The sequence below is a fragment of the Scyliorhinus torazame genome, chromosome 11, assembly GCF_047496885.1.
Source record: "Scyliorhinus torazame isolate Kashiwa2021f chromosome 11, sScyTor2.1, whole genome shotgun sequence".
NCBI lineage: Eukaryota > Metazoa > Chordata > Chondrichthyes > Carcharhiniformes > Scyliorhinidae > Scyliorhinus > Scyliorhinus torazame.
The window spans coordinates 250,758,348-250,784,436 of NC_092717.1; the positions used below are offsets into that span (position 1 = coordinate 250,758,348).

General features: G+C 51.1%; 1 protein-coding gene across 1 annotated transcript in view; it reads right to left on the reverse strand.

Moving 5' to 3' along the window:
- The window catches only part of abcb8 (ATP-binding cassette, sub-family B (MDR/TAP), member 8), a 166,597-nt gene that overhangs the window by 83,074 nt on the left and 57,434 nt on the right, over positions 1-26,089 (reverse strand). Inside the window, exons 9-11 of the mRNA XM_072468563.1 lie at positions 15,664-15,769; positions 9,180-9,213; positions 3,275-3,411 (exon numbers count right to left, since the gene is read on the reverse strand). Of these exons, the coding sequence (XP_072324664.1) occupies positions 3,275-3,411; positions 9,180-9,213; positions 15,664-15,769 (277 nt within the window). The remainder of the gene's footprint in view (positions 1-3,274; positions 3,412-9,179; positions 9,214-15,663; positions 15,770-26,089) is intronic.

Consider the following 26,089-nt stretch of genomic DNA (forward strand, 5'->3'; position numbering starts at 1 on the left):
GAGGTTTTGGATGGGGGTGACAAAGGTGCTTTCAAAAGTAGTAGGAGTCCGGGTCGAACCAAGCTGGGGGTTGGCTATATTTGGGGTTGCACAAGAGCCGGGAGTGCAGGAGGCGAGAGAGGCCGATGTTTTGGCCTTTGCGTCCCTAGTAGCCCGGCGCAGGATATTGCTAATGTGGAAAGAAGCCAAGCCCCCGGGGGTGGAGACCTGGATAAATGACATGGCGGGGTTTATAAAGCTAGAGCGGATTAAGTTCGTCCTAAGGGGGTCGGCTCAAGGGTTCACCAGGCGGTGGCAACCGTTCGTCGAATACCTCGCAGAAAGATAGATGGAATGGGAAAAAGAAGGCAGCAGCAGCAGCCCAGGATCGGGGTGGGGGGGGGGGGGGGGGGGGGAAAGGAGGAACCGGAAGGACTCTCAGGGTTGTTAATATATACTGTATAATATGTATAGGTCGTTGCTACAGATAATTATATATTGGACTGTTAAATTATATTTTTGGAGAGTGTTACTTGTGACAAGGCAGTTGCCAATTAGGGCTAGTTTTCATTTTTGTTATTTATTATTTATTCATTTTTTGTTTATAAAATAGGTCATTGTTATTTGTGTTGTTATAATATTGTGTAAAGGATGCACAATGTACTGTGTTGGTTGACCAAAAATTTTCAATAAAATATTTAATAAAAAAAAAAATAACATTCCCTACAGTATCAGTCCCTCAGTTCCGATCCAATTTCTCCTCTTTAATAAAGGTCCATGCTTCTTCCGCCGTATCGAAATAATGGTGTCTCTCCTGGTACGTGACCCATAGTCGTGCCGGCTGCAGCATCCCGAACTTCACCTTTTTGTGTAACACCTCCTTGGCTCGGTTAAAACTCGCCCTCCTTCTTGCCACCTCCGCACTCCAATCCTGGTACACCCGTACCACTGCATTCTCCCATCTGCTACTCCGCACCTTTTTAGCCCATCTCAGGACCTCTTCTCTATCTTTAAGGCGGTGAAATCGCACGATTGTCGCCCTGGGTGGTTCTCCCGCTTTTGGTCTTCTCGCCGGGATCCGATGTGCCCACTCCACCTCCAAGGGGCCCGTAGGGGCCTCAGCTCCGATCAATGAGCTTAGCATCGTACTTACATAAGCTCCACAGTCCGCTCCTTCCATTCCTTCAGGGAGACCCAGTATCCAAAGGTTCTTCCTTCGCGCTCTGTTTTCTAGGGCCTCAATCCTTTCAATGCACTTTTTATGGAGGGCCTCGTGCGTCTGTGTTTTGACCGCCAGGCCCAGGATCTCGTCCTCATTATCCGTCACCTTCTGCTCCACCACGCGGAGCTCTGTCTCCTGGGTCCTTTGTGCCTCCTTGAGCCCCTCAATTGCCTGTAGCATCGGGGTCAGCACCTCCCTCTTTAGTAGCTCCACACACCGTCTCAGAAATTCGTCTTGCTCGGGCCCCCATGTCGCCTGGGCTTTCTCCGCCGCCATCTTCTGTCTTCTCCCTTTCTGTCCCTTTGGTTGACGATACCTCGCGCTGCAGCCGCCGCCGCCGATATTTTCCTCTTTCGTTGGGGGGGGACGACTCCCTATTCACTCACCCCCACACCGGGTTGCGTCGCCCAAAAATTTCCCGTTGGGGCTCTTAAAAGAGCCCGAAGGTCCGTTGGAGCTGGAGCCGCCGAAACGTGCAGCTTAGCTAGGCATCGCCGCAACCGGAAGTCGTGTATTGGGTTATTGATCATTACTTGGACTTGAACCTCGTGGCGGTATCAGAAAGATACCTGGCGACTCGAGAGCAAAGGTAATAAAACGGAGCAATTGAACCAAGGAGAAAATCAGCAACACTATCTACCCTATTAATGTCTCTCATAATTTTGTATACCTCAATCAGGTCCTCCTCAGCCTCTCTGCTCTAAGGAAAACAACCCCAGCCTAATCAGCATCTCTCTGGTGAATCTCCTCTGCACCCTCTCCAGTGCAATCACATCAGCAGTGGTTAGCACTGTGGCTTCACAGCGGCAGGGTTCCAGGTTCGATTCCCGGCTTCGGTCACTGTCTGTGGTTCTCCCTGTGTGTGCGTGGGTTTCCTCCGGGGGCTCCGGTTTCCTCCCACAAGTCCTGAAAGATGTGCTGTCAGGTGAATTGGACATTCTGAATTCTCCCTCTGTGTACCCGAACAGGCGCCGGAATGTGGCGATGAGGGGATTTTCACAGTAACTTCATTGCAGTGTTAATGTAAGCCTACTTGTGACAATAAAGATTATTATTTACTTGTCTTGCTGCCTTCAGGGATGTATGGACATGCTCCCCAAGGTCCCTCTGGTTCTCTGTACTGCCTAGCACCCTATCATTCATTGTGTATGCCTTTGCCTGGTTTGTCCTCCCAGAATGCATCACCTCACACTTTTCAGCGTTCAATTCCACTTGCCACTGCTGTGCCCATCTGACCAGCCCTGTAATCGAAGGCTTTCCTCCTCGCTATTTACCACACCAATTCTTGTGTCATCTCCAAGCTTACTGATCATACTCCATACATTCCCATTTAGATCATTAATATACACTACAGACAGCCAGGGGCCCAGCACCGATCCCAGTGGAACACCACTGGACACAGGCTTCCAGTCACAAAAACAACCTTCAACCATCGCCCCCGCCTCCTGCCACAAAGCCAGTTTGCCAAATTGCCCAGGTTCCCAGGGCCTCTTACTTTCTCGATGAGTCACCCATGTGGGAACTTGTCCAAAGCCTGATTGAAGCTCATCCATAAGTGCCCTTGAGAAGGTGGTGGTGAGCCACATTCTCGGAACCGTCGCAGTCCATGTGGTGTATGTACATCCACTGTGCTGTTAGGGAGGGTGTTGCAGGATTTTGGGAGTGATTGTGGGGACAATGTTGAGGGAGGTTGATACTGTGCAGAACGTTTTTTCTGTCACACCGCACAATGCTGTCACATGTCAATGTCACTCTCCAATTAGAACCCTGCATTTCTATTGCATTGCCGAAGTTTCACGTCCATGTCGCTGTGCACCTTCTCAACTCGCACGGTGAGCCTGGTTTTGGGTAAGGTGGGGAGCAGGCAATGCTGAGGGGGATTTATGAGCCTCGGACAGGTTGTTCCATGGCACATCACATTTTCCATGAACTAGTTAACAACCTGAAGCAAGAACTTGCTTTGTGATTGATCAAGCGAGGGTGTGTGGCTGTTTTTACCCTTTCCCTACCCTGGAGGCTCGCTGTCTCATCACAACGTACATAGACTGTCGGATTCATCTGGCTCTGACATACCTGAAAATAATATTGTGGAACTGCACCATCCCAGCTAGGGCATGCTGTGGGATCTGGAGGCCACCTTTCACTGGGATTGTCGGTTCCAGCGTCATGAACTCAAACACTCGGCTTCCAGAGGTCATCCCGCGGATAATCTGGTAAAGACAGAGAGAGAGAGAGAGGGCTGTTTACAGTCACAGTGATCACAGCCGCCGAGTGGGTTCACACACACCAACCCGACACGCAGACAAAATCTCATTCACACACCGGGGAATGTTCAGAGATATACAGGTGGCGGTGCGGTGGGAGGGTTTGGCAGGGGTAATAGAATAGAGGGAGGTGTAGGTGGGGGTAAAAGAGTGGACAGGAGGTGAAGGGGTGAGGGGACAGGAGGTGCTTAAGGGGTGAGGGGACAGGAGGTGCTGAAGGGGTGAGGGGGGCAGGAGGTGCTGAAGGGGGCAGGAGGTGCTGAAGGGGTGAGGGGGGGAGGAGGTGCTGAAGGGGGGGCAGGAGGTGCTGAAGGGGTGAGGGGGGGAGGAGGTGCTGAAGAGGTGGGGGGGGCAGGAGGTGCTGAAGGGTTGGGGGGGCAGGAGGTGCTGAAGGGGTGAGGGGGGCAGGAGGTGCTGAAGGGGGGGCAGGAGGTGCTGAAGGGGTGAGGGGGGGAGGAGGTGCTGAAGAGGTGGGGGGGGGCAGGAGGTGCTGAAGGGTTGGGGGGGCAGGAGGTGCTGAAGGGGTGAGGGGGGCAGGAGGTGCTGAAGGGGTAGGGGGGAGGAGGTGCTGAAGGGGTGAGGGGGGGGGAGGAGGTGCTGAAGGAGTGGGGGGTGCTGGCACGGTTCGGGGTGGGGGGGTGCTGGCACGGTTAGGGGTGGGGGGCGTTGCTGGCACGGTTAGGGGTGGGGGGGTGCTGGCACGGTTAGGGGTGGGGGTGGTGCTGACACGGTTAGGGGTGGGGGGGGTGCTGGCACAGTTAGGGGTGGGGTGGCGTTGCTGGCACGGTTAGGGGTGGGGGGCGTTGCTGGCACGGTTAGGGGTGGGGGGGCGTTGCTGGCACGGTTAGGGGTGGGGGGGCGCTGGCACGGTTAGGGGTGGGGGGGCGTTGCTGGCACGGTTAGGGGTGGGGGGGCGCTGGCACGGTTAGGGGTGGGGGGGCGTTGCTGGCATGGTTAGGGGTGGGGGGTTGCTGGCACGGTTAGGGGTGGGGGGGCGTTGCTGGCACAGTTAAGGGTGGGAGTGCTGGCACGGTTAGAGGTGGGGTGGCGTTGCTGGCACGGTTAGGGGTGGGGGTTGGTGCTGGCACGGTTAGGGGTGGGGGGGTGCTGGCACGGTTAGGGGTGGGGGGGCGCTGGCACGGTTAGGGGTGGGGGGGCGTTGCTGGCATGGTTAGGGGTGGGGGGTTGCTGGCACGGTTAGGGGTGGGGGGGCGTTGCTGGCACAGTTAAGGGTGGGAGTGCTGGCACGGTTAGAGGTGGGGTGGCGTTGCTGGCACGGTTAGGGGTGGGGGTTGGTGCTGGCACGGTTAGGGGTGGGGGGGTGCTGGCACGGTTAGGGGTGGGGGGGCGTTGCTGGCACGGTTAGGGGTGGGGGGTTGCTGGCACGGTTAGGGGTGGGGGGGCGTTGCTGGCACAGTTAAGGGTGGGGGTGCTGGCACGGTTAGGGGTGGGGTGGCGTTGCTGGCACGGTTAGGGGTGGGGGGGTGCTGGCACGGTTAGGGGTGGGGGGGTGCTGGCACGGTTAGGGGTGGGGGGTGCTGGCACGGTTAGGGGTGGGGGCGTTGCTGGCACAGTTAAGGGTGGGGGGGTTGGTGCTGGCACGGTTAGGGGTGGGGGAGGTGCGGGCACGGTTAGGGGTGGGGGGTGCTGGCACGGTTAGGGGTGGGGGCGTTGCTGGCACAGTTAAGGGTGGGGGGGTTGGTGCTGGCACGGTTAGGGGGGGGTTGCTGGCACGGTTAGGGGTGGGGGAGGTGCGGGCACGGTTAGGGGTGGGGGGTGCTGGCACGGTTAGGGGTGGGGGGGAGGTGCGGGCACGGTTAGGGGTGGGGGGTTGGTGCTGGCACGGTTAGGGGTGGGGGAGGTGCGGGCACGGTTAGGGGTGGGGGGTGCTGGCACGGTTAGGGGTGGGGGGGTGCTGGCACGGTTCGGGTGGGGGGGGTGCTGGCACGGTTAGGGGTGGGGGGTGCTGGCACGGTTAGGGGTGGGGGGGGTGGGCACGGTTAGGGGTGGGGGGGTGCTGGCACGGTTAGGGGTGGGGGGGTGGTGTGGGCACGGTTAGGCGTGGGGGGGTGGTGTGGGCACGGTTAGGCGTGGGGGGGTGGTGCTGGCACGGTTAGGGGTGGGGGGGTGCTGGCACGGTTAGGGGTGGGGGTGGGGGGGGGTGCTGGCACGGTTAGGGGTGGGGGGTGCTGGCACGGTTAGGGGTGGGGGGGGTGCTGGCACGGTTAGGGGTGGGGGGGGTGCTGGCACGGTTAGGGGTGGGGGGGTAGTGCTGGCACGGTTAGGGGTGGGGGGTGCTGGCACGGTTAGGGGTGGGGGGGGTGCTGGCACGGTTAGGGGTGGGGGGTGCTGGCACGGTTAGGGGTGGGGGGGTAGTGCTGGCACGGTTAGGGGTGGGTGGTGCTAGCACGGTTAGGGGTGGGGGGGGTGCTGGCACGGTTAGGGGTGGGGGGATGGGGGGGTGCTGGCACGGTTAGGGGTGGGGGGATGGGGGGGTGCTGGCACGGTTAGGGGTGGGGGGGTGCTGGCACGGTTAGGGGTGGGGGTGGGGGGGGTGCTGGCACGGTTAGGGGTGGGGGGGTGCTGGCACGGTTAGGGGTGGGGGGTGGAAGTCACTGAGTTGTAGAGTTTTACAGCCCGGAAGAGCCCCTCTGCCTCATTGTGTCTGCACCGACCATCAAGCACCGAACTTTTCTAATCCTATTTTCCGTGGTCCACAGCCTTGTCTGCTGAGGCATTTCAAGTGTTTATCTAAATACTTCTTAAATGTTATGAGGGTCTCTGCCTCCACCCCCCTTTCAGGCAGCGAGTCCCAGACTCCCGCCCCCTCTGGGTAAAAAAGTTTTTCCTGAAATCTCCTCTATACCCCCTTCTATGCCCCCTCTACTAAGAAGAAAAATACCTTCCTGCCCATCCTATGTATGTCCCTCATCATTTTATGCACCTCAATCTGGTCCCCCGCCACTCAGCCTTTCCTACTCCAGCGAAAAAACAAGAGTCTATTCAGTCTCTTGATAGCTGAAACGCCCCAGCCCAGGCAACATCCCGGTGAATCTCCTCTGCACCCTCTACACTGCAATCACTTCCTTCCTATAGTGTGGTGACCAGAACTGTATACGGTGCTCCAGCTGGGGCCGAACCAGCATTTTATACAGCTCCAGCATAACCTCCCTGCTCTTATATTCAACATCTCGATTAATAAAGGCAAGAATCACATAGGCCTCCTTAACCACCTTATCTACCTATCCTGTTGTCTTCAGAGATCTGTGACCATCCACACCAAGGACCCTCTGATCCTCGGCATTTCCTATATATGTTCCCTTGCCTTGTTTTGTCACATTTTTCATGATTAAATTCCATTTGCCATTCTTCTGCCCATCTAACCAGCCCGCCTGTATCTATAAATAATCATCTTTATTATTGTCACAAGTAGGCTGACATTAACACTGCAATGAAGTTACTGCGAAAATCCCCTAGTCGCCACACTCCGGTGCCTGTTTGGGTACACAGAGGGAGAATTCAGAATGTCCAATTCACCGAACAAGCACAACTTTCAGGACTTGTGGGAGGAAACCGGAGCACCCGGAGGAAACCCACGCAGACACGGGGAGAACGTGCAGACTCCGCACAGACAGTGACCCAAGCCGGGAATCGAACCTGGGACCCTGGCACAAGGCCTTGCTCAATATTCACCACACCACCAATTTTTGTGTCATCTGCCAACTTTCTTATCATACCTCCTACATTCCCGTCTAGGTCATTAATGTCCACTACAAACAGCAAGAGGCCCCGCACCGATCCCTGCGGAACACCACTGGACACAGGCTTCCAGTCACAAGAACAACTTCAACCATCGCCTCTGCCTCCTGCCACTGAGCCAGTTTTCCAAATTGCCCAGGTTCCCATGGGCTCCTATCTTCGTCATTAATCTCCCATGGAGATTTATGTCAAAAGCCTTATTAAAGTCCATGTAGACTAGATCAACCACACTACCCTCATCTACACACCTCGACACCTCCTCAAAAAATTCAATCAAACTTGTAAGACATGATCTCTCTTTGACAAAACCACGCTGACTATCCTTGCCTCTCGAAGTGGAGATTAATCTGTCCCTCAGAATTATTTCCAATACTTTCCCTATCACTGAAGATAGACTCACTGACCTGTAATGTCCTGGTTCGTCCCTTCTTGAATAATGGCATCACATTAGCAGCCCTCCAGTCTTCTGGCACCTCTGGCCAGAGAAGATTCAAAATATTTAGGCAGAGCCGCTGCAATCTCCTCCCTCACGTCCCATAGCAACCTGGGAAACATCTCATCTGGCCCCAGGGATTTATCCACTTTTAGGCCCGTTAAAACTGTTAACACCTCCTCCCTCTCAATGATAAGTCGTTCAAGTAAATCACAATGCGCCTCCCTGATTTCTATACCCACATCATCCTTCTCCATAGTAAACGCAGATGCAAAGTACTTATTTAAAACCTCACCCATATCCTCACACACAAATTGCCACGTTGGTCCCTCATGGACCCCACTCTTACCCCGGTCAACCTCCTGCCCTTAATATACTTATAAAACACCGTTGGATTTTTCTTTATTTTACCCACCACTGTATTTTCATGCCCCCTCTTCACTCTCCGAATTTCCTTCGTACGTAACCCCCTGCACTTTCTATACCCCTTTGGGACTTGCGCTGATTTGAGCCGTTGGTATCCGCCATAAGCTTCCCTTTGGTTCCTTATCTGACCCTGGATTTCGATTGACATCCAGGGTTCTCTGGACTTGTTGCTCTCACCCTTCACTATCACGGGGACATGTTGGCCCTGCACTCTCTCTATTTCCTTTTTGAATGAATCCCATTGCTCTGATGTAGATTTTCCTACAAGTAGCTGCTCCCAGTTAACTTTGGACAGATCCTGTCTTATTTTGTCCAAATTGGCCCTCCCCCAATTCAGAACCTTAATTTCTGGTCTATCTTTATCCCTTTCCATAACTAATTAAAATTCTGCTGAGTTATGGTCACTGTTTCCAAAATGCTCCCTTGCTGAAACTTCATCCACCTCCCCAGCTTCATTCCCTAAAACTAGATCCAGCACCACCTTCTAGGACTTTCTGTGTATTGGCATAAAAAGCTCTCCTGGATGCATTTTGAGATTTCCACCCCCTCTAAACCATTCACACTCTGGCTCTCCCAGTTAATATTGGGCAAGTTGAAATCCCCGACTATTATTACGTTTCTTACAATTCTCAGAGAATTGCCTCCATATCTGCCCTGCAATCTCTCCCTGGCTGTTTGGGGGCCTCTAGTACAGTCCCAGCAACGTGATCATCCCCTATTTGTTATTAAGTTCCATCCATATGGCTTAATTTGAGGAACCGACTAACACACCATCCCAGAGTACTGCCGTGATGTTCTCCCTAATCAATAATGCAATTCCTCCAGCTCTTTTACCTCCTCCTCTATCATGCCTGAGGTGCTGACAGGGGTGGGGGAGTGGGCAGGAGGTGCTGGCAGGGGTGGGGGTGTTGGCGGGAGGTGCGGGGGAGTGGGCAGGAGGTGCTAGCAGGACTAGGTGGGTACTGGCGGAGATAAAGGTGCTGGATAGCGAAGGTGTTGAGGGAGGATGTGTTGTTAAGTCTGGTTGTATCAACAATGGGGAGCTGGTGGAATCGGGTTTATTGGGCAGGTGATAAACGTGGATAAAAGGACTCACCTGTCCAAAGGTGATGGACATATTTGCCAAAGACCTGCATCAATGAAGAAATAAATAGTTATTTGAGCACGTCAGCTAAATAAACAGATATTAGTGCAGAGATTCTTCTGTAAACCGAATATGCCGACTCCAGTGTTTAACAGCTAAAAGACCTGGAGCTCGGCATGGTGCAGGCACCAGGGTCTCTCATCTATATTTCTGCAGACAATGACAGGAGCACAGAGCACAACTCTGCTTGTCACTCCTTGCCAAACATTTAGGGGCATGTTGGATCGAGAACATAACCAGGACCAGTTGGTTTTCTGTAAATATCTCAGAGATACAGGATATTCCCAACTTCGCCAATCTACCGGCACAGCCAAAGTTCCTCATCCCTGGAAATATTCCCACTCATTTTTTTCTGCACTGTCTCCAACGCACTCACATCTTTCAACCGTGGCTAACAAAGGAAGTTCAGGATTGTAGAAGATTAAAAGAAATTGTCGATAAAATTGCCAGAAATAGGATTAAACCTGAGGGTTGGGAGGATTTTAAAAGAGGAAAAGAGGGCAATGAAAATAATAAAGAAAAGAATAGAATATGAATGTAGACTAGCAAACAACATCAAAACAGACTGGAAAAGCTTCTGTGGGTACATTAAAAAGGAAATGTTTAGCTAAGACAAATGGGGTCCATTCCAGAGTCTGGAAAATTTATAATAGGGACTAGAGAACGGCAGATAAGCTAAATAGTTATTTTGTGTGTATCTTCATGAAGGAAGATACAAGAAATCTCCCGGAAGTGAAGCTAATTCTTTTCACAGTAACTAAGGGGCTTTTCACAGTAACTTCATTGAAGCCTACTTGTGACAATAAGCGATTTTCATTTTCACTTCATAATTAATATTAGCAAGACAGTTATATTGTCAAACTTAATGGGATTGAAGGTTGATAAATCGAAGGACCTGATATTCTACATCATAGAGTGTTGAAAGAGGTTGCTGCAGACATAGTGGGTGCACGGCAGCACAGTGGTTAGCACAGTTGCTTCACAGCTACAGGGTCCCAGGTTCAATTCCCGGCTTGGGTCACTGTCTGAGCGGAGTCTGCACGTTCTCCCCGTGTCTGCGTGGGTTTCCTCCGGGTGCTCCGGTTTCCTCCCGCAGTCCAAAGATGTGCAGGGTTAGGTGGATTGGCCGTTCTAAATTGCTCCTTAGTGTCCAAAAAGGTTAGGAGGGGTTACTGGGTTGCAGGGATAGGGTGGAGGTGTGGGCTTAAGTGGGGTGCTCTTTCCAAGGGCCGGTGCAGACTCGATGGGCCGAATGGCCTTCTGCACTGTAAATTCTATGATTGGGAATTATCTACCAAAATTCTATAGATTCTGGAGCAGTCCTGCAGAGTGGAAGGTAGCAAAGGTAACCCCACAGAAGGGTAGAAGGGAGAAATCAGGGAACTACAGACCTGTTTGCCGTACACGAGTAGTAGGGAAAGTAATGGAATCTACAATTAAGGGTGTGATAAATGGGCAGTTAGATAATAATTATATAATTTTTGAGTGTTGTTGGAGCTGCACTCATCCAGGTAAGGGCAAAGTATTCGATCACACTCCTCATGATTTGTGCCTTGAAGATCATGAACAAGCTTTGGAGAGTCAGGAGCTGGTTACTCGCCGCAGCATTCCCAACCTCTGAGCAGTATTTATATAATAATAATAATCTTTATTGTCACAAGTAGGCTTACATTAACACTGCAATGAAGTTACTGTGAAAATCCCCTAGTCGCCACATTCCAGCGCCTGTTCGGGTACACAGAGGGAAAATTCAGAATGTCCAATTCACCTAACAGCACGTCTTTCAGGACTTGTGGGAGGAAACTGGAGCACCCGGAGACACGGGGAGAACGTGCGGACTCCACACAGACAGTGACCCAAGCCGGGAATCAAACCAAGATCCCTGGCGCTGTGAACCAACAGTGCTAACCACTGTGCTACCGTGTTTGTACAGGTCCCACCTCCCCCAGAACCGGATCCAATTACCCAAGAATCTGAAACCCTTTCCCTCGATCGAATGAAAATAAGGTTTAAAATTGGCGAAGTTCATAAATTAATAATGCAATGTTAGCTTTATTTTTCCCAAAGTAGTGACCAAATATGAAAGATTTTTATATTATGGGAAGGATAAAATCCAAAGAAAAGTTAAGAAGAGGGCTTAAAGATTAAAGAGAAAGAAAGTATTTAAGGAAAGATTGAAAACTGTATTCGGAGAAGTGGCCATGTGGTATCTTGAAGAGTGTGTTGGCTGACCTTAATCTGCATTTCGATTGGGTGAGAACAGTCCTATGAAGGAAGCAGCCTCGAGCTACCCCCAGATGTAGTTGTATTGGCGGTAGTTCAGAGGAGGTTCACTGGATTGATGCCAGAGATGAGGGGTTTGTCTTATGTCTACAAAATTATGAGGAGCATAGACAGAGTGGATAGTCAGAGGCTTTTCCCCAGGGTAGAGGGGTCAATTACTCGGGGGCATAGGTTTAAGGTGCGAGGGGCAAGGTTTAGAGGAGATGTACGAGACAAGTTTTTTTACACAGAGGGTAGTGGGTGCCTGGAACTCGCTGCCGGAGGAGGTGGTGGAAGCAGGGACGATAGTGACATTTAAGGGGCATCTTGACAAATACATGAATAGGATGGGAATAGAGGGATACGGACCCAGGAAGTGTAGAAGATTGTAGTTTAGTCGGGCAGCATGGTCGGCACGGGCTTGGAGGGCCGAAGGGCCTGTTCGTGTGCTGTACATTTCTTTGTTCTAAGTGTTTGTTTGTTCTAGAAAGCAAGGTTTTAGAAACACAGAAAACAGGAGCAGGAGGAGGCCATTCGGCCCCTCGAGCCCGCTCTGCCGTTCATTCTGATCATGGCTGATTATCCAACTCAATAACCTAATCCCGCTTTCCCCCCATATCCTTTGAGCCCCTTCGCCCTCAGTGCTATATCTAACTGTGCCTTAAAAAAACACAATGTTTTCGCCTCAACTACTTCCTGTGGTAATGAATTCCACAGGCCCACCACTCTCTGGGTGAAGAAATTTCTCCTCCTCTCTGCGCTAAATGGTCTACTCCTCAGACTGTGACCCCTGGCACCATCAGGAACATCCTTCCTGCATCTACCCTGTCCAGCCCTGTGAGAATTTTATAGGTTTCTAGGAGATCCTCCTCATTCTTCTGAACTCCAGCGAACACAATCCTAACCGATTCAATCTCTCCTCGTACATCAGTCCCGCCATCCCAGGAATCAGTCTGGTAAACCTTCGCTGCTCTACCTCGAGAGCAAGAACATCCTTCTTCAGATAAGGAGACCAAAACTGCACACAATACTCCAGGAGTGGCCTCACCAAGACCCTGTATAATTGCAGCAACACTTCCCTGCTCCTGTACTCAAATCCTCTCGCAATGAAGGCCAGGATACCTTTCTTTACCACCTGCTGTATCTACATGCTTACCTTCAGTGACTGGTGCACGGGAACACCCAGGTCTCGTTGCACATTCACCTTTCCTAATTTATGGCCATTCAGATAATAGTCTACTAGGGCGCCACAGTGGTTAGCACTGCTGCCTCACAGCGGCAGGGACCTGGGTTCGATTCCGGTCTTGGGTGACTGTGCGGAGTTTGCACGCTGTCCCCGTGCCTCCGTGGGTTTCCTCCGGGTGCTCCGGTTTCCTCCCACAATCCAAAGACGTGCAGGTTAGGTGGATTGGCCACACTAAAATTTCCCCTTCGAGTCCAGGGGTGTACAGGTTAGTTTATGGGGTTACGGGGATATGAGGGAGTGAGCATGGGTAGGTTCACATTCGAAGGGTTGGTGCAGACTCGATGAGCTGAAGTCTTCCTCCTGCACTGTAGAGATTCTATGGTTCTTGTTTCTGCTGTCAAAGTGGATAACCTCACATTTATCCACATTATTTTTCAAACTGGAGGCCTGTGACCAGTGGTGTGCCTCAGGGATCGGTGCTGGGTCCACTGTTATTTGTGATTTATATTAATGATTTGGATGAGAATTTAGGAGGCATGGTTAGTAAGTTTGCAGATGACACCAAGATTGGTGGCACAGTGGATAGTGAAGAAGGTTATCTAGGATTGCAACGGGATCTTGATCAATTAGGCCAGTGGGCCGACGAATGGCAGATGGAGTTTAATTTAGATAAATGTGAGGTGATGCATTTTGGCAGATCGAATCAGGCCAGGACCTACTTAGTTAATGGTATGGCGTTGGGGAGAGTTATAGAACAAAGAGATCTAGGAGTACAGGTTCATAGCTCCTTGAAGGTGGAGTCGCAGGTGGACAGGGTGGTGAAGAAGGCATTCGGCATGCTTGGTTTCATTGGTCAGAACATTGAATATAGGAGTTGGGACGTCTTGTTGAAGTTGTACAAGACATTGGTACGGCCACACTTGGAATACTGTGTGCAGTTCTGGTCACCCTATTATAGAAAGGATATTATTAAACTAGAAAGAGTGCAGAAAAGATTTACTAGGATGTTGCCGGGACTTGATGGTTTGAGTTATAAGGAGAGGCTGGATAGACTGGGACTTTTTTCCCTGGAGCGTAGGAGGCTTAGGGGTGATCTTATAGAGGTCTATAAAATAATGAGGGGCATAGATAAGGTAGATAGTCAACATCTTTTCCCAAAGGTAGGGGAGTCTAAAACTAGAGGGCATAGGTTTAAGGTGAGAGGGGAGAGATTCAGAAGGGCCCAGAGGGGCAATTTCTTCACTCAGAGGGTAGTGAGTGTCTGGAATGTGCTGCCAGAGGTAGTAGTAGAGGCGGGTACAATTGTGTCTTTCAAAAAGCATTTAGATAGTTACATGGGTAAGATGGGTATAAAGGGTTATGGGCCAAGTGCGGGCAACTGGGACTAGCTTAATGGTAAAAACTGGGCGGCATGGACTGGTTGGGCCGAAGGGCCTGTTTCCATGCTGTAAACTTCTATGATTCTATGATTCTATTATACTGCTTCTGCCGTTCATTCACCTACTCACTCAACTTGTCCAAATCACACTGAAGCATCCCTGCATCCTCCTCACAGCTCACCCTCCCACCCAACTTGGTGTCATCTACAAACGTGGGGATATTACATTTTGTTCCCTCATCTGAATCATTAATATATATTGTCAATAACTGGGGTCCCAGCACCGATCCCTGCGGTACCCCACTGGTCACTGCCTGCCAATTGGAAAAAGACACGTTAATTCCTACTCTTTGTTTCCTGTCTGCCGACCAGTTTTCTATCCACCTCAATACACTCCCCCAATCCCATGCACTTGAATTTTACACAATAATCTCTTATACGGGATTTGCCAAAAGCCTTCTGAAAGTCCAAATAAACCACATCCACTGGCTCCGCCTCGTCAACTCTACTCGTTACATCCTCGAAGAATTCTGCCACTCTTTTGTTTCAAGCCTATTTCTATATTCAATTCCTTTCACAATAAACAATAATGTTCCATTACCTTTCTTAATTACTTGCTGTACCTGAATACTAACCTTTTATGACCTATGTGCAGTAAATAACCTGCATCTGCAACAACAATACCCCAAAGTTACTGCCCGTTGGTGGTGGCTCGCCATATGTTCACTGGGTGGAGAATAGAACAAAGAACAATACAGCACAGTGTGGTGGTATGTATTAGGGGTAATACGGTACACCACGTGTCGACAGGCTATTGGTGGAGGGATGCCAGGTCCTGATAGGATCTGCAACCTACTGGACTCCACCCAGAAATGCCGGTATAAGAACCCAGTTTTTCCCTCCATTTCCCTCAGCAGCTGCATTCAGTAACCACGCTGCTGGGGATAAAGTTCTGCTTAATAAAGCCTTCAATTGACATTACCCCAACCTGCCTTGCGTCATATTGACGGTGCTACACACAGGAACAGGCGCTTCGACCCTCCAAGCCTTCGACAACCATGGTACCTGCCTAAACTAACACCGTCTGTACTTACGGAGTCCGTATCCTTCCATTCCCACCCTATTCATATATTTGTCTAGATGTCCCTTAAATGCTGTTATCGTACCTGCTCCCACCACCTCCCCAGGCAGCGTGTTACATATATTTACCACCCTCTGTGTGAAAAACGTGCCTCGCACATCTGTTCTAAACTTTTCCCCACGCACTTTAAACCTATGTCCCCTCGTACTGGACTCTCCTACCCTAGGAAAGAGCATCTGTCTATCCACTCTGTCCATGCCACTCATAATCATGTAGACCTCTATCAGGTCGTCTCTCAATCTCTTGTTGTTCCAGTGAGAACAGACCGAGTTTATCCAACCTCTCCTCATAGCTAATGCCATCCATACCAGGTAACATCCTGGTAATCCTCTTCTGCACCCTCTCCAAAGCATCCACAACCTTCTGGTAGTGTGGCGACCAGAATTGTACGCAATATTCCAAATGAGGCCTAACTAAGGTCCTGAACAGGCGCCAGCCATCCCAGTACAGTGTCTCCTAACCAACTGACCTCTGCACAGTCTGTGTGGCCACCAGGAAGGACATCATATCACCAGCGCGAAGCTGTTCCTTGGCCAACAACAATCCGCTGACACAAATTGTGCCCAGGACTGTACCTGCAAGAAATAGGGGCATTTATCATGTCACTGTTGTCAATAGAGCTGCATCTGGAACAACGCACATCAACAACTTGAATTTATCGAGTGCCTTTAGCATGAAATGTCACAAACTGAAACATTAACAATTTGTCGCTCCACTGGGCAGCACGGTAGCCTAGTGGTTAGCACAATTGCTTCATAGCTCCAGGCTCCAGGGTTCCAGGTTCGATTCCCGGCTTGGGTCACTGTCTGTGCGGAGTCTGCACGTTCTCCCCGTGTGTGCTTCTTTCTGTACTGCCTCTGCTGCAGTTAATCTGAATATCTGTGGATGTAATCCATCCAGACCTGGCCTCTTACCCGTTCTAAATTTGATTACCTTATCAAATATTATCCCCTCTGACAACATCCTGGGAGGTGGGCGGGATTCTCCCCTACCCGGCGGGGCGGGCAGTCCCAGCGCCGAGGAGTGGCATGAACCACTCCGGCATCGGGCTGCCCGGAAGGTTCGGAATCCTCAGCACCTTCAGGGGCTAGGCTGGTGCCGGCGGGGTTGGCGCCGCACCAACTGGCGCGGAAGGGCCTCCGCCGGTCGGCACGAGTTGGCGCATGCACAGGAGCTCCAGCGTGCACTGGCGTCATCCCAGCGCATGCGCAGGGGGAGTTCCTCTCTGCACCGGCCATGGCGGAGGTCCACAGCAGCCGGCGCGGAGGGAAAGAGTGCCCCCACGGCATGGGCCCACACGCGGATCGGTGGGCCCCGATCGCGGGCCAGTCCACCATGGGGCACCCCTCGGGGCCAGATCGCCCCGCGCCCACCCGAGGACCCCAGAGGCTGCCCGCAGAGCCCGGTCCCGCCGGTAAGTACCAGGTCCAATTTATGCCAGCGGGACCGGATGAGAATCGCCGGGGGGGGGGGGGGGGGGCACAGCTGCCATCGGCTGCCGTCCGGCGCGACGCGATTCCCGCCCCCGCCAAAACCTCGGGCCCGGAGAATTCGGCAGCCGGCGGGGGCGGGATTCACGCCCCCTATCTTTTGATCTTTTCTCCTAATGTCATGTCCAGATAATTACTGAGGTAAATAATTGTGAATAACAAAGAATGTCAGCCATGGTGCAGTTGGTGGGGCTCTCAAACTCTTTGAGTTCCAAGGTCCATGTTGGAGTTTCATTCCAGGGTTTGAGCACCAAACCCGTGTGCGACATCCAGTGCAATACTTTACAACTTGTGGATGAGGCATCAAACTGAAACACCATTGGCCTGCTCGAACAGACACAAAAGGTCCCATGGCACTATCTGGAAGAAGAGCAAGCGGGTTATCTGCAGCATCCTGGCCAAAATGCAACTTGTGATCAACGTCACAAAAAAGCAGATTATCTGGTCATTATCACACTTCTATTGGCGGGATTGGCTGCCACATTTCCTACATTTACAACAGTGACTACACTTCAAATGTACTCCATTGGCTGTAAAGCACTTTGAGATGTCTGTGAGTGTGAAAAGCACGTTATAAATGCAACTCTTTCTAATGAATCAACAATTCATTAGCAGAACCTGCTCGATGAATTTTGGTTGCCATATTCTTACACTGGTTTTTATTGTGTCACTTATGTGTCTGTTGTTATGACACTCTGGACCAGTGTGCGATCAATTCCTGCCCCACAGGCCCCCCGAGTCCCAATGCAAGTGAATTCACCAATAATTCATTTTCCTGGGATCTTCGACTCTTGACTGCTCCAATGACCTGCAGGCACCAGATTTGTAATTAAAATGTTTTTTAAAACTTTATTTATAATAAAAAAGAAAAGCACATCATGGAGATAATAGAATGGTCTATTAATCTAACTATTCCCCAAACCCCTTCCCAACCCCACCCAGACATGCACAGGACAGACACACGGTGGGCTGGTAGGAAAGGATAAACAACAACAGGGATTAAAAGGGTCGAGATGAATCAATGCTGCTGAGGTGGTAGTCTTTGCAGTCACCGATCTTGAAATCATCAGTTGGTTTGGATTTTCTAATGTTTGTCTCCAACTAGAACTCTCAGGCTGCAAGGCTTCCTCTGGGAAGTTACCTCCACTTCCACTGACCTGGGCTTTCACAGAGAAAAGTCCCCTCTGGTCTGTGCAATTTTAACTTGTGTCCACCAGATGGACTGTCAGCCTCACTGAGTCAAACTGAAGTTCTCACCATGAGAACTGACAAAAGAGTTTTCCTCTGCCTCAGGAACACTTGTTTGCTTTTTCTGCAGATCAAAATTAACTGCAGTGAAGAGAAAATAAAAGGCCAGACCTCAGGGACAGATATCAGCACCGTGCCTTCCTCAGCCTTCCAGACAGCGGTTAGGATTTCACAGATCTGGCTGGAGACTGCTTGTAACCTTTTTTTTAAAATAAATTTTATTCAAGATTTTTGGCCAACCATAATAGTACGTAGTGTTTCTCTTACACAACAATAAAGCAATATAAATAACAGTGGCCAGTTTTAAACAAATAAATAAATAATACATAAACAAAAACAAAACTGAATGGCAACTGCCTTGTCCAAAATAAATACTCTCCAAAAATACAATCCAACAATCCAATATACAATTACCTATAACAAATACCTATACATATTATACATATACAATAACATCTCTGAGAGTCTGTCTGATTCCTCCCCGCCCCCCCCCCCCCCCCCCACCCCTCCCACCTGGGTTGCTGCTGTTGTCTACTTCTTTTCCATTCCCTCTGTCTTTCTGTGAGGTAGTCGACGAACGGTTGCCATCGCCTGGTGAACCCCTGAGCCGACCCCCTTAACACGAACTTAATCCGTTCTAACTTTATAACCCCTGCCATGTCGTTTATCCAGGTCTCCACACCCGGGGGTTTGGCTTCCTTCCACATTAACAATATCCTGCACCGGGCTACTAGGGACGCAAAGGCCAACACGTCAGCCTCTCTCGCCTCCTGCACTCCCGGCTCTTCTGCAACCCCAAATATAGCCAACCCCCAGCTTGGTTCGACCCGGACCCCCACCACCTTCGAAAGCACCTTTGCCACCCCCACCCAGAACCCCTGTAGTGCCGGGCATGACCAGAACATGTGGGTGTGATTCGCTGGGCCTCTCGAGCATCTCGCACACCTATCCTCTACTCCCAAAAATTTACTGAGCCGTGCTCCAGTCATATGCGCCCTGTGTAACACCTTAAATTGTATCAGGCTTAGCCTGGCACATGAGGACGATGAGTTTACCCTACGTAGGGCATCAGCCCACAGCCCCTCCTCAATCTCCTCCCCCAGTTCTTCTTCCCATTTCCCTTTCAGCTCATCTACCATGATCTCCCCCTCATCCCTCATTTCCCTGTATATGTCCGACACCTTACCATCCCCCACCCATGTCTCTGAGATCACTCTATCCTGCACCTCCTGCGTCGGGAGCTGCGGGAATTCCCTCACCTGTTGCCTCGCAAAAGCCCTCAATTGCATGTACCGAAATGCATTCCCTTGGGGCAACCCATATTTTTCCATCAGCGCTCCCAGACTCGCAAACGTCCCATCTACAAACAGATCTCTTAGTTGTACTACCCCAGCTCTTTGCCATGCTCCAAATCCCCCATCCAATCTCCCCGGAACGAACCTATGATTGTTTCTTATCGGGGACCGCACCGAAGCTCCCGTCTTTCCCCTATGCCGTCTCCACTGCCCCCAAATTTTCAATGTAGCCACCACCACCGGGCTTGTGGTGTATTTCTTTGGTGAGAACGGCAACGGTGCCGTCACCATTGCTTGTAGGCTAGTCCCCCTGCAGGACGCCCTCTCCAATCTCTTCCACGCCGCTCCCTCCCCTTCTCCCATCCACTTACACACCATTGAAACATTGGCGGCCCAATAGTACTCACTTAGGCTCGGTAGTGCCAGCCCCCCGCTGTCCCTACTACGCTGCAAGAATCCCCTCCTCACTCTCGGGGTCTTCACTGCCCACACAAAATCCATAATACTCTTCTCAATTCTTTTCAAAAAAGTCTTCGTGATCACCACCGGGAGGCATTGAAACACAAAAAGGAATCTCGGGAGGACCACCATTTTAACCGCCTGCACCCTACCTGCCAGTGACAGGGGCACCATGTCCCATCTCTTAAAGTCCTCCTCCACCTGTTCCACCAACCGCGTTAAATTAAGCCTGTGTAATGTACCCCAATTCTTGGCTATCTGGATCCCCAAGTACCGGAAGTCCCTTGTTACCTTCCTCAACGGTAAATCCTCTATCTCTCTGCTCTGCTCCCCTGGATGCACCACAAATAACTCACTTTTCCCCATGTTCAGTTTATACCCTGAAAAATCCCCAAACTCCCCAAGTATCCGCATTATCTCTGGCATCTCCTCCGCCGGGTCCGCCACATATAGCAACAAATCACCCGCATACAGAGATACCCGGTGTTCTTCTCCCCCCCTAAGTACTCCCCTCCACTTCCTGGAACCCCTCAATGCTATGGTCCATTCGTGACCACGCTCGCCATCGGGGCCCTATACAGCAACTGTACCCACCTGATATACCCATCCCCAAAACCAAATCTCCTCAGCACCTTCCACAAATAATCCCACTCCACTCTATCAAATGCTTTCTCGGCATCCATCGCCACCACTATCTCCGCTTCCCCCTCTGGTGGGGGCATCATCATTACCCCTAGCAGCCTCCGTATATTTGTATTCAGCTGTCTCCCCTTCACAAACCCAGTTTGGTCCTCATGAATCACCCCTGGGACACAATCCTCTATCCTCATTGCCATTACCTTGGCCAGAATCTTAGCATCCACATTCAGGAGGGAAATGGGCCTGTAGGACCCGCATTGCAGCGGGTCTTTTTCCTTCTTTAGGAGGAGCGATATCATTGCCTCTGACGTAGTCGGGGGCAGCTGCCCCCTTTCCCTCGCCTCATTAAAGGTTCTCATCAGTAGCGGGGCCAGCAAGTCCATATATTTCCTATAGAATTCAACTGGGAGTCCGTCTGGTCCCGGGGCCTTCCCCGCCTGCATGCTCCCAATCCCTTTCACTACTTCCTCCATCTCAATCTGTGCTCCCAGTCCCACCCTCTCCTGCTCCTCCACCTTAGGAAATTCCAGCTGATCCAGAAAGCCCATCATTCTCTCCTTCCCATCCGGGGGCTGAGCTTCATATAATCTTTCGTAAAATGCCTTGAACACTCCATTCACTCTCTCCGCTCCCCGCTCCATCTCTCCCTCCTCATCTCTCACCCCCCATATCTCCCTCGCTGCTCCCCTTTTCCTCAGTTGGTGGGCCAGCAACCTGCTCGCCTTCTCCCCGTATTCGCACTGTACACCCTGTGCCTTCCTCCATTGTGCCTCTGCATTACCCGTAGTCAACAAGTCAAATTCTACATGTAGCCTTTGCCTTTCCCTGTACTGTCCCTCCTCCGGTGCCTCCGCATATTGTCTGTCCACCCTCAGAAGTTCTTTCAACAACCGCTCCCTTTCCCTACCCTCCTGCTTTCCTTTATGTGCCCTAATAGATATCAGCTCCCCTCTAACCACTGCCTTCAGACCACTCCCACCTGAACCTCCCCATTATCATTGAGTTCCAAGTACCTTTCAATACACCCCCTCACCCTTAAACACACCCCCTCATCTGCCAATAATCCCATGTCCATTCTCCAGGGTGGACGCTGTTGTTTTTCTTCCCCTATCTCCAGGTCCACCCAATGTGGAGCATGATCCGAAATGGCTATAGCCGTGTACTCCGTCCCCGTCACCTTTGGGATCAGTGCCCTTCCCAAAACAAAAAAATCTATTCGTGAATAAACTTTGTGGACACTGGAGAAAAACTAAAACTCCTTACTCCTAGGTCTACTAAATCTCCAGGGGTCTACTCCTCCCATCTGCTCCATAAAGTCCTTAAGCACCCTAGCTGCAGCCGGCCTCTTTCTGGTCCTGGACCTCGATCTGTCCAGCCCTGGGTCCAGCACCATATTAAAATCTCCACCCATTACCAACTTCCCCACTTCTAGGTCCGGGATTCGTCCTAACATACGACTCATAAAGTTGGCATCATCCCAGTTCGGGGCATACACGTTCACTAATACCACCGCCTCCCCTTGCAATTTGCCACTCACCATCACGTATCTGCCCCCACTATCCGCCACTATAGTCTTTGCCTCAAACATTACCCGCTTCCCCACTAGTATGGCCACCCCCCTGTTTTTTGCGTCTAGCCCCGAATGAAATACCTGCCCCACCCATCCTTTGCGTAGTCTGACCTGGTCTATCAGCTTCAGATGCGTCTCCTGAAGCATAACCACATCTGCCTTAAGTTTCTTTAGGTGTGCGAGTACCCGTGCCCTCTTAATCGGCCCGTTCAGCCCTCTCACATTCCACGTGATCAACCGGGTTGGGGGGCTCTTTACCACCCCCCACCCCCCCCACCCTTGACGACTAGCCATCTCCTTTTTCAATCCAGCTCCTCACCCGGTTCCCACGTAGCCGTATCTCCCCCAAGCGGCGCCCCCCCGCCCCGACCCCCCCCCCCCATACCAGCTCCCTTCTCCCCAGCAGCAGCAACCCAGTTAACCCCCCCCCCCCCGCTAGATCCCAAACTAGCGTAATTGCACCCCCCATGTTGCTCCCAGAAGTCAGCAAACTCTGGCCGACCTCGGCTTCCCCCCCGTGACCTCGGCTCACACTGTGCGAGGCCCCCTCCTTCCTGCTTCCCTGTTCCCGCCGTGATTACCATAGCGCGGAAACAAAGCCCGCGCTTCCCTTTTGGCCCCGCCCCCAATGGCCGGCGCCCTCAGCTCCTCATCCTCCCTCCCCCCCTCCCCCACGACATGGGGAAGAGAGAAAAGTTACAGGGTCGCAGGATTAACAACTTGGGAAGTCATCTCTTCCCTCTTTTCCCCCCCTTCATCCCACATATTCACCCACCCACTTTGTCCCAAACGTTCTTTTTCTACCCGCTCACTCCAGTTTCTCCTCGACAATAAATGTCCACGCCTCATCTGCCGTTTCGAAGTAGTGGTGTTTCCCGAGATGTGTGACCCACAGTCTTGCCGGTTGCAGCATTCCAAATTTAATCTTCCGTTTGTGCAGCACCGCCTTGGCCCGATTAAAGCTCGCCCTCCTTCTCGCCACCTCCGCACTCCAATCCTGATACACGCGGATCACCGCGTTCTCCCACCTGCTGCTCCGAGTTTTCTTTGCCCATCTGAGGACCATCTCTCTGTCCTTATATCGGAGAAATCGCACCACTATGGCTCGGGGAATTTCTCCAGCCCTCGGTCTTCGCGCCATAACTCGATACGCTCCCTCCACCTCCAGCGGACCCGTCGGGGCCTCCGATCCCATTAACGAGTGGAGCATCGTGCTCACATATGCCCCGACGTCCGCCCCTTCTACACCTTCGGGAAGGCCAGGAATCCTTAAATTCTTCCTCCTCGCATTATTCTCCAGCACCCCCAGCCTTTCCACACACCTTTTGTGTTGTGCCTCGTGCATCTCCGTTTTCACCACCAGGTCCTCATTCTCAGCAGCCTTTGCCTTCACGACCCGAAGCAACCGTTCCTGGGTCTTTTGCTCCTCCTTTAGCCCCTCAATCGCTTGTAATATCGGGGCCAACAGCTCCTTCTTCATCTCCTTTTTGAGTTCTTCCACGCAACGCCGCAGGAACTCTTGTTGGTCAGGGCCCCATATTAAACTGCCTCCTTCCGACGCCATCTTGCTTTGTGCCTGCCTTCCTGGCCGCTGCTCTAGAGGATCCACCGCAATCCGGCCACTTTCCTCTCTTTTTTCCATCCGTGTCCAGGGGGGATTCCCTTCTGGATTACTGCACAGTGTTTTTTGCCGTTAAAATTGCCGTTGGGGCTCCTATCAAGAGCCCAAAAGTCCGTTCCACCGGGAGCTGCCGAAACGTGCGACTTAGCTGGTCATCGCCGCACCCGGAAGTCCCCTGCTTGTAACCTTTTGATCGCAGGTTAAACATCACTGGCCTGGCTGGGTAGAGGATGCTTACAGCATCTAAATCAGGAGTTAAACCTTCGCAAGACTGATAAGAGTGTCCAGCAAAGAACAAAGAACAAAGAAATGTACAGCACAGGAACAGGCCCTTCAGCCCTCCAAGCCCGTGCCAACCATGCTGCCCGACTAAACTACAATCTTCTACACTTCCTGGGTCCGTATCCCTCTATTCCCATCCTATTTATGTATTTGTCAAGATGTCCCTTAAATGTCACTATCGTCCCTGCTTCCACCACCTCCTCCGGTAGCGAGTTCCAGGCACCCACTACCCTCTGTGTAAAAAACTTGCCTCGTACATCTACTCTAAACCTTGCCCCTCTCACCTTAAACCTATGCCCCCTAGTAATTAACCCCTCTACCATGGGGAAAAGCCTCTGACTATCCACTCTGTCTATGCCCCTCATAATTTTGTAGACCTCTATCAGGTCGCCCCTCAACCTCCTTTGTCCCAGTGAGAACAAACCGAGTTTATTCAACCGCTCCTCATAGCTAATGCCCTCCATACCAGGCAACATTCTGGTAAATCTCTTCTGCACCCTCTCTAAAGCCTCCACATCCTTCTGGTAGTGTGGTGACCAGAATTGAACACTATTCTCCAAGTGTGGCCGAACTAAGGTTCTATACAGCTGCAACATGACTTGCCAATTCTTATACTCAATGCCCCAGCCAATGAAGGCAAGCATGCCGTATGCCTTCTTGACTACCTTCCCCATCTGTGTTGCCCCTTTCAGTGACCTGTGGACCTGTACTCCTAGATCTCTTTGACTTTCAATACTCTTGAGGGTTCTACCATTCACTGTATGTTCCCTACCTGCATTAGACCTTCCAAAATGCATTACCTCACATTTGTCCGGATTAAACTCCATCTGCCATCTCTCCGCCCAAGTCTCCAAACAATCTAAATCCTGCTGTATCCTCTGACAGTCCTCATCGCTATCCGCAATTCCACCAACCTTTGGTCGTCTGCATACTTACTAATCAGACCAGTTACATTTTCCTCCAAATCATTTATATATACTACAAACAGCAAAGGTCCCAGCACTGATCCCTGTGGAACACCACTGGTCACAACCCTCCAATTAGAAAAGCATCCTTCCATTACTACTCTCTGCCTTCTATGACCTAGCCAGTTCTGTATCCACCTTGCCAGCTCACCCCTGATCCTGTGTGACTTCACCTTTTGTACTAGTCTACCATGAGAGACCTTGTCAAAGGCCTTACTGAAGTCCATATAGACAACATCCACTGCCCTACCTGCATCAATCATCTTTGTGACCTCCTCGAAAAACTCTATCAAGTTAGTGAGACACAATCTCCCCTTCACAAAACCATGCTGCCTCTCACTAATATGTCCATTTGCTTCCAAATGGGAGTAGATCCTGTCTCGAAGAATTCTCTCCAGTAATTTCCCTACCACTGAAGTAAGGCTCACCGGCCTGTAGTTCCCTGGATTATCCTTGCTACCCTTTTTAAACAGAGGAACAACATTGGCTATTCTCCAGTCCTCCGGGACATCACCTGAAGACAGTGAGGTTCCAAAGATTTCTGTCAAGGCCTCAGCAATTTCCTCTCCAGCCTCCTTCAGTATTCTGGGGTCGATCCCATCAGGCCCTGGGGACTGTCGATAATAATATTTTTTAAGACGCCCAACACCTCGTCTTTTTGGATCTCAATGTGACCCAGGCTATCTACACACCCTTCTCCAGACTCAACATCTACCAATTCCTTCTCTTTGGTGAATACTGATGCAAAGTATTCATTTAGTGCCTCGCCCATTTCCTCTGGCTCCACACATAGATTCCCTTGCCTATCCTTCAGTGGGCCAACCCTTTCCCTGGCTACCCTCTTGCTTTTTATGTACGTGTAAAAAGCCTTGGGATTTTCCTTAACCCTATTTGCCGGTGACTTTTCGTGACCCCTTCTAGCCCTCCTGACTCCTTGCTTAAGTTCCTTCCTACTTTCCTTATATTCCACACAGGCTTCGTCTGTTCCCAACCTTTTAGCCCTGACAAATGCCTCCTTTTTCTTTTTGACGAGGCCTGCAATATCTCTCGTTATCCAAGGTTCCCGAAAATTGCCGTATTCATCCTTCTTCTCACAGGAACATGCCGGTCCTGAATTCCTTTCAACTGACACTTAAAAGCCTCCCACATGTCAGATGTTGATTTGCCCTCAAACATCCGCCCCCAATCTAGGTTCTTCTGTTCCCGCCTAATGTTGTTATAATTAGCCTTCCCCCAATTTAGCACATTCATCCTAGGACCACTCTTATCCTTGTCCACCAGTACTTTAAAACTTACTGAATTGTGGTCACTGTTTCCGAAATGCTC